General features: G+C 36.3%; 1 protein-coding gene across 1 annotated transcript; it reads right to left on the bottom strand.

The window, feature by feature from the left end:
- Positions 1 to 734: 734 nt before the first annotated feature.
- On the bottom strand, positions 735 to 5,130 carry timd4 (T cell immunoglobulin and mucin domain containing 4). Its single transcript, XM_083565480.1, has 7 exons — positions 5,016 to 5,130; positions 4,501 to 4,842; positions 4,317 to 4,382; positions 1,357 to 1,448; positions 1,175 to 1,286; positions 1,027 to 1,060; positions 735 to 948 (listed from the first exon to the last, which is right to left on the bottom strand). The coding sequence occupies exons 1-7, from the start codon at positions 5,074 to 5,076 to the stop codon at positions 867 to 869; spliced, it is 789 nt and encodes a 262-aa protein (XP_083421606.1). The 5' UTR covers positions 5,077 to 5,130; the 3' UTR covers positions 735 to 866.
- Positions 5,131 to 8,557: the final 3,427 nt, after the last annotated feature.

Here is an 8,557-nt window from a genome sequence, read left to right as displayed (position 1 = left end):
TATTATTTTTAACTTTACTAAATGCTAGATTGGCATAAATAATATGTTAATGCATTTAACTTTCAATATCCAATACAAGAAATGCTTCAGTACTGATAGTGCTTTTAATGTAAAATATTCCAAACATCATTGATGTACGTCGATTTTATTTTTCGTCCTTTTCTTCAGTAGAGGGCGCTGTACTACAGTTCCCTATCTATTGCACCAGCCTGCCACATTCTAATGCAGGAAGTAGTGTGGATGTCCAGTGTTTCCTAAAACTGTCTGTGCCCTGAATTCTCTGATTCCAGCATATCTGACATAAAACAGTACACAATTATACAATATGACAGACAGTCAGATTATTTATTTATGAAACCACTGGTTTTAGGGTTCTGTGTTCCCAGTGCTGTCTAATTAAAATATAGAAGACATTTAAAAGGAGCTTACAAGCAGTCATTTACACGTGTTCGCCTGAACATGCATCACGCTGAAACAAAGATCAGTCCTGAAGAGGCAACATGGATATAACTGGACTAAAATGGATTGATCTTGCATGCACATATTTATAGAACAGCTCATACTGACAGCTCAGGAGCAGATAATTCATGACACACATAGTATAAATACTGTATTGACATCAGAGTTAAAGGAGGGCTACATATACAGGATAGAACATCGTTCTTTAACTTCATCACTATATTATAAAATCTTCAAATTAAATCATATATTTTATTAGGTACATTTTGATATTTATAATATAGATGTATTCTTTAAATATGATTCCATTCTTTGCAGATATGACAAATACAACATGCTTTACATATTCCAACATCATTCTAGAAACATGTATACAATATTACATAATGTGTGAAATGGATATGATTCTATTCCAGGATATAAATATTCTCCTCCACTGGTCTTCTGGTCTGTATTTCGTATACAATGTGCCTTGGCTCTTTTGACAGACTGAAAAAAAAAATAAAAAATGTGTTAATCTGATAATACACACTCGGCTGTTTTCAAAATTCTAAATTTGCAACTCACCACCCACTATCCATGAGCTTCATATGAAAGCCACCTGAATGCAAAACAATGACAAGAATACAAAAGTAGGTTTCAGAATTACACTGTAATAAAAGTAATCATTTCTTTTTTTTTTTTTTTTTTTTTAATTCGGAACACGTTTACGCACGTTTGAAGGCCAACAGGGTCAATGCCCCTACCAGGAGCAAGAGCAGACTGAGAGACAGAGACAGCACAGGGATGTTGATCTGTAGCAGTATACTCGATACCACTTCATCTGACTACAATGCACAGAGAGGGTGAATTAGGACTAAGAATCATAACAAAACTACTCTGATGTGTCATACTCACTATTGGTTTTGAATTCTGCAGGGTGGAGTTTTGTCCAGAAATGTCAAAAGTGACTGAATCAGCATCACGGAGATGATCTGTGTTAGGCGACACTATAGAAAAGGCACAAAAGTATGCATGTGCTGAGAAGACCACTTCCCCTAGAAGCCCACTAGTTTCACAGCATGTGTGGTTTTTGATGATTTAGAGATGAAGCAGTAGGTGACATTTCACTTGAAAGGTTTTAATAATGTTTTCTGATGATGCACACAGATTCTATCCGAAAGCATCGTTTTAAACTAACAGTTGAGTCATACAACGTTTTAGATGTTCATTCGGGTGAATCCAGATGTTAGTCAGGGCTTGTATATTGTTACTGATGTGAGATTTTTAACAGTTTAACAGTATAAGAATATGCATCTCAGAAAAATTTTAACTTTGATTGTTTATGTTTAACTTGATTGATTATGTTAATGTACTTAAACGTAATTTAATTAAATTAGATAGTAAAAAGCTTACATACACTTTATGGAAAAAAATATTGAACCAGCTGACGTTTCTTGTCAAATGTGGTACTTCCCCAAAACTTTACCACAAAGTTGGAGGAACACAATTGCATAGGATGTCTTTTGATGAAAATGTTCCACCAATTAAAAATACCCCTTTGCACAAAGCAGGCTTCATTAAGATATGGTTTCACAGGGGTTGGAGTGGAAGATCTTGAGTGGCCTGTTATAGAGCTCTGACCTCAACCCTATTGAACAACTTTTGGATGAATTGGACCTCCTCATCCTACACAGTACCTGACTGTACTAACACCATTGTGATTGAATGAGCAAAAATCTCCTCAAGCAAATGACAAAATCTAATGGAACATCATCAGAGAAGAGTGAAGATTAATATAACAGCTTATGGGGACCAAAATTGCAATGGGTTGTTTAAAAAAGCACATACGATTCTTATAGTCAGGAGTCCAATAAAATTTGCCCATGTAGTGTAATATATATATATTAATATTTAATAACTTAGCTAACTAGTTCTTTTAAAACAACAATAAAAGAATGTTTACAATCAAAAGTATTTTTACATGAACTAATATTTGATCATGTTTGATAAAATTCAGCTTAAAAAAAGATGATTTTTCCTTTAATTAATCTAATTCAAGGTCTCAGGACCAAAGTGACTCATACAGGCATAATGACCGTAAACAGTGGTAGCTAATTTCTGCTATTAGCTGGCTCATGCTATTCTAAGCTCGGGGTTCCCTGGTGGTCTAGTGGTTAGGATGCAGCGCTCTCACCGCTTCGGCCCGGGTTCGATCGCCGGTCAGGGAACCAACCCCAGCCATTAGGGTTGCACAAGCCAGTGCACTCTTAGTGCCGGTCCCAAGCCCGGATAAATGGGAAGGGGTTGCGTTAGGAACGGAATCCAGCGTAAAAACAACAAATCAAACATGCGGATCTCGAATACGGACGATCCGCTGTGGCGACCCCTAATGGGAGAAGCCGAAAGAAAGTTTATGCTATTCTAAGCTCACACTTGCTAATGTTAGCTACCTCCTGGTATTAGCTAGCTTCTGCTCTTGTTAGCACACCTGCTTTTTGTTTAGCTATACCCTTCTTTTGCACAATATTTTGTTAAATTTTTTATACTGTTCACTTTGTCTCGTTACAACAGGTTTACTAGCGGAGCTTTTTGTGTTTTGTTTATTGTCTTGCACTGTCCTGTGTATTATTGCACTGTCTTGTGTTGTCTTTGCACTGTTTGCACCAGGTTGCACACATGCACTTTATGTGGCGAGGACACTTACGTACTAGTCCTTAGCCCTGTGCTTTTCTGTGATTGTTGTTTTATGTTGTTTTATGTAGCATCAGGGTTCTGGAAGAACGTTGTTTCATTTCACTGTGTACTGCTTCAGCTATATATGGTTGAAATGACAATAAAAGCTTCTTAACTTTTTTACTGCCAGAAAGACCATTGAAGCTCAAATGTTAATTGTTAATTTTAATTAACAAACAAACTAAAATGTGCCTTTTTAGTTTGTTTTTAAAAGCAGCATTTGTCAGGAAACTATTTATACAATCATTCTTTATAACCGATTTAGTGAATTAGTCACTGTTTTCTACCATTATTTAAGTCATTAAGTATTATTACTTAAGGATATTATTTTTTTGTTGTTAAAAATGATTATCAAAAATAATATAAACTCTGAAACTCAAAGTAATTATTGCCTTGGAAAAAAAATGGGAAAAACTAATAACTGCTTTATTCTTTTTCTTTTGAATGTTAGCTAGCATGCTAGAAACTTTATTCACCTCAAGTATACTGTTATATCAGCATTATTGACAATGTGTAAATTGTTTACACACAAACACTCTAATGCACTACCACATTACACCCATACATGTTATTTGTTTCTTTTATTTTATGTCTATATATATTTATTCTTTGTTTATCATTAATTTATATGGTAAATTGCGTTAGTATGCTTTATACTCGCTGTGCTGCTGTAATATGTGAATTTCCTTCTGGAATCAATACAGTGACTATCTATCTATCTATCTATCTATCTATCTATCTATCTATCTATCTATCTATCTATCTGTCTGTCTGTCTGTCTGTCTGTCTGTCTGTCTGTCTGTCTGTCTGTCTGTCTGTCTGTCTGTCTGTCTGTCTCATCCATCATCCATCCATCCATTCATCCATCCATCCATCCATCTGCGATAACTCTTATGACACAAACTACCTGAAGTGTACTAGCTAACATGGATAAATCAAACAGCCCAAAAAAAGTCACAATGAATAAGCAGCACATAGATTCAATAATGGATTTGGTTTAAATTTGTTAAGAAAATCAGTAGATGTGTTTAATGCTAAAAAGTCATCTTATGCCCACACATACACTGAACATGATTATAGAAAGTGAACGATGGAAAGCAATTTATTGCTTAATAAAAAATTAAACATGGTATGTTACTCACTGGTCTGAGTTTGTTGTAGTTCTGTGGTACAAAGTGTAGTTGTTGGTGGTGCTGTTGATGTTGCAGCTTTAGCCAAAAAAAAAAAAAAAAAAATCAGCAATGTTTTGTGATTTAAAAACATATCCATCACAACTGATGATAAACCAAAGATTATCAAACTTTAAACCTCATTTAGTTTACTTGCCTTTCACAACCTTTAAAGTGTAGGTCACCTTCTTGTCATTGAAAAGCCCATCTATATTTATCCTGCAGCAGTATGATCCGCTGTCGGTCCTTCTTATCCGCTGGATCCCCAGGTCCATTTGTCCTGAGAGAACATCTCCGATAAGTCTGTACCTGTCAGAGACCTTTGAGATGACCCCACTTTCATCAGTCTGGACAATGATGTCATTGCACCAGAAGGTTCCACAGTCTCGACCCCAACAGACGTGGCTCGGGCCGTGCTGCTTCACAGAGTAATGACAGGACAGAATCACGGTGCTGCCCTCGTTTACCTTGAATTGTGTTTCTGAGGATGATCTGGCAACTGGTGGATACAAAGAAGTTAAAAGCATGAAGTAACATCCATTTGTGTCATGTGTCAAGTTAAAAATAAATATTAAAGCAGATAAATATATTTCTGTTATACATTAAATACAAGACAAGTTTTTGCTGGTCTTAAATTTTGAACTTCTTAAAAAATTTATTGGTTTGATTTACCTGAGATGCTATGAACAAGAACTGTGAGCAGCAGAGTCACACAACTGTAACTGGCAGCCATTTGGACTAGATTACGAGTTGTAGTTTTGCATTTAAGCAAACACTGCTTTGCGATGAAGGCTGCCCAGGCAATAAGCCCAATTACAATGAGAGTTGTGAAAAGGCAGCTGTGTTCTCAAGACCTCAGTCTGTGACATCTCCAAGCAAGGCAAAGCTACTGAGTCCCTTACGAGCTCTTAACTGTTGATGAGGATAGAAGAGAGAATAAGGCCTTTGTGAACGAGCTCACTGCAGACGCCATGTTCCAGCATAAAAACAGACAAAAAAAAAAACCCATCCATAACATCCACTAAACCCATCTTAAGCAGTAATATTTGTATGTATGGCCAGGTGATGTTTTTTGTCTAGTTTTACTGAACCTGTTTCTAGCTAAAATAATTTTATCAATTGTATTTTTTGAATATTGAAGCCCATCAACCTCATGAATTGGTATGTTCTTCAATATGAGATGTTTTTCTGCCCACAACAGTTGTAAAGAATATTATTGGAGATACGGATCCTGTTTGCTTCTTCTTCTTTAAATCAGTCACATAGCACATATTGAATTTGAATCGTGGACCATTCTTAGCACAGCAATTTAATTTGATTTAATTAAATTCAATTTTTATAGCACTTTTAATAATGGACTTTGTACAAAATAATTAAATAGATTATGAATGTAACTTTTAATTTTATAAATCAATCCTTATAAGTCTATCTTTAATGAGCAAGCCAGTGGCAACAGTGCAAGGAAAACTCTCTGAGATGGTATGAAGAAGAAACCTTGCGAAGAACCGGACTCAAAAGGGAACCTATTCTAATCTGGGACTAGCACTGACAATGACATTGCAGTTTGTGTGTGTTTGTATATATGTGTGTGCTTTTTGTCTTGGTACAGTGAAGGCAAAGTCACATTACTTGGGTTTTTAAACACTCTGTGTACACTTACTGCAAATTACTTGGCTACCTTTTCAGTAGTTCTTGTGGTTCTGTGGTTAGAGAATGTAACCAATTATTTTTCCATTCACAGTGGGTCCTATTCATCCTCTAGCTCTTACTCCAAAACGTACTCCATTACAAGTTAAGTCACCAATTTGAACAGTGGAGGGTTGTGCAATTGGTATCTGGGCCTTCAGTGGGGTCTTACCCGACTTAATCCACTTCTTAATACAACCACTATCACGTCGCAATTATAGAAACCATCAATACTGCGCAAAAACGCAATATAACATTACAAAGAGAGAGACATTTCACATATGGAGGGTGAATACCATTTTACTAAAGTAAGAAACCCAGTTAAGACTCCAAACCTCTACACTACAACCGCAACTGTGCACCTACATCATATGTAACAGTTCAGAATCAATATTTGGCTGATGACAAAAACATAAAGAATGTAAATAAAATAAAACCTAACCACCAGAGATGCACACTCATAATGTGCACCGCTCCTCAGAGGCTGTAAGCCGGTGGTACCGCCCGTATGCACTGGCCTGGAAGTGGTGAACAAACCCTTTCCCGGGCTGAGACAAGCTAGCTTGCTTCGGGGTTGGCCGACCTCCCCTCACAATGTCTAGCTTTTCTTCAAAATGGATTATTAAGTATGTCCAAGACCAAATCTATTTCTTTTAAAAATGCTGACACTATTCTGGGCCAGCTAGCTGCCCTGTGAGGAGAATATGAAATCTGATTTGATAAAGAAACAGACCCGTTGCTAATAACCTCTTTGGCCAAAGAGCCAGCAGTATTAACTTTGCAGGCCCTGGGCAGATTAGATTGACATAGCAGCACATAGAGGCTGAAATCAGAGTGGACAACATCTACATACACGTACTGGAAGCAGTGCAGCCAAGAGAAACGCTACAGAAATGAAGAAAATAAACTGTTGGGAATAAATTTATACAATTTCATGGAACAAATATTAGAATTTAAGTTGTAAATGTAGGTCAGTGCTTCTGATAGTGTTTAGGCCAGCAAAGAAAGCTTTATATTAACAAATTATATCACTTATAAAAAGCAGTCCCTTAGTCTCTGACAGACAAAAAGTATAATTCCATATACACCAGAAGATTTGCATGCACAATGCCCATTACTTCAGCTAAAACATTAATAGGTCTACAAGTACCTTGGCATTAATGGATATAAACCAGAAGAGGATTGGTTACAGTTATTTAACATAGAAAAATTAATATCTAAGAATTTATATTTGTGAACATTTATCGAAGGAGTGTCAGGTGTCAGTGCTTGATTCAGGGAACAACAACAAAAAAGAAAATTCTACTTCCATCTTTCCACTTTTCATGTGATGTAATAGGATATCAGCTGATATAAAATGTTAATTTGTAGTAATTAGCAGAATTCTTGAAGTTGTTTAGAATAATAATCTACTATTATCTACTCAGAGTTATAAACTATATGGACATACGTTTGTGGACACCTGACCATAAGATTTGTATGAGCTTTTTTAAAAGCCTATTCCACATGTAGTCCTCATTTGCTGTTACAATAACCTCAACTCTTCTGGGAAGATGTCCCACTAGATTATGAAGTGTGCTTGTGGAGATTTGTAAAAATTTAAAGACAATCAAAATAACTTTAGTAAAGTCAGGTACTGGTAGGATGAGGAGGCCGTGGGTGTAGTCAGCATTCCATTCATATGAAAGGTGTTCAGTAGGGTTTAGGTCAGAACTCTAGACCAGGCCAGACAAGAACTAAGACTCCAACCCATATGAAACCATATCTTGATCAAGCTCAATTTGTGCACAGGGGCATTTTTAATTGTGGAATAGGTTTGGGTTTCGTTGTTCAAATGAAGGCAAAATCTGTTGCTACTGTATCCAAAAACATCCTATGCAATTGCCTTCCTTCAACTTTGCGGTAACAGTTTGGGGAGGAACTACATCCGGCTGATAAAGCCAGGTGCCCCAATACATTTGTTGATATAGTGTACCTTCACTGATATTTCCTATGTCCTATCTTAGTTAGCTTGGCTTTTAAACAATTTACTTTCCTAGTGTATGCCTGACATCTCTAACAAGGCTCATGAGAGATCATTACAAAGATAAACTGGACAGCAAAGTGATCTTTCTTGTAGGTCTGTATGAGCTAGATTTTGTGTTTATAGTGTTACAACTTGGGACACATTCATCCCTCATCTTTTTCCTTCTTGTTTTTCTTTTCCCTTCCATTTTGTTGTGTGTTATGTCTACCATTACATTTGTTGTGTCCTGCAAATAGCCATGTTGGCCTTTAAAACTGTTAATCTGTAAATCATCTTTGAGGGCGAGTGAACTGTAAAAGGTTCCCATTATTTTAATTTAACGGTTGAGTATGCTTGAAGACGATGACATGAAAATGCTTGTTAATGGAAAGTCTTGAAGATCTGGACAAATCAGTGTATGTTCTGAGCATAGAGCTTTGTATAAGTGTGTAGGAGTAGTATGTGGGTATAAGAAGTAAAATAAGCAGAGCTGTAAGAGATCTGAACCAACTTAGATCTGATT

Source organism: Silurus aristotelis (genome assembly GCF_946808225.1).
Source record: "Silurus aristotelis genome assembly, chromosome: 16".
NCBI classification, from domain to species: domain Eukaryota; kingdom Metazoa; phylum Chordata; class Actinopteri; order Siluriformes; family Siluridae; genus Silurus; species Silurus aristotelis.
The sequence above is the reverse complement of the archived record's forward strand: the minus strand, read 5'-3'. Positions and strand labels throughout refer to the sequence as shown.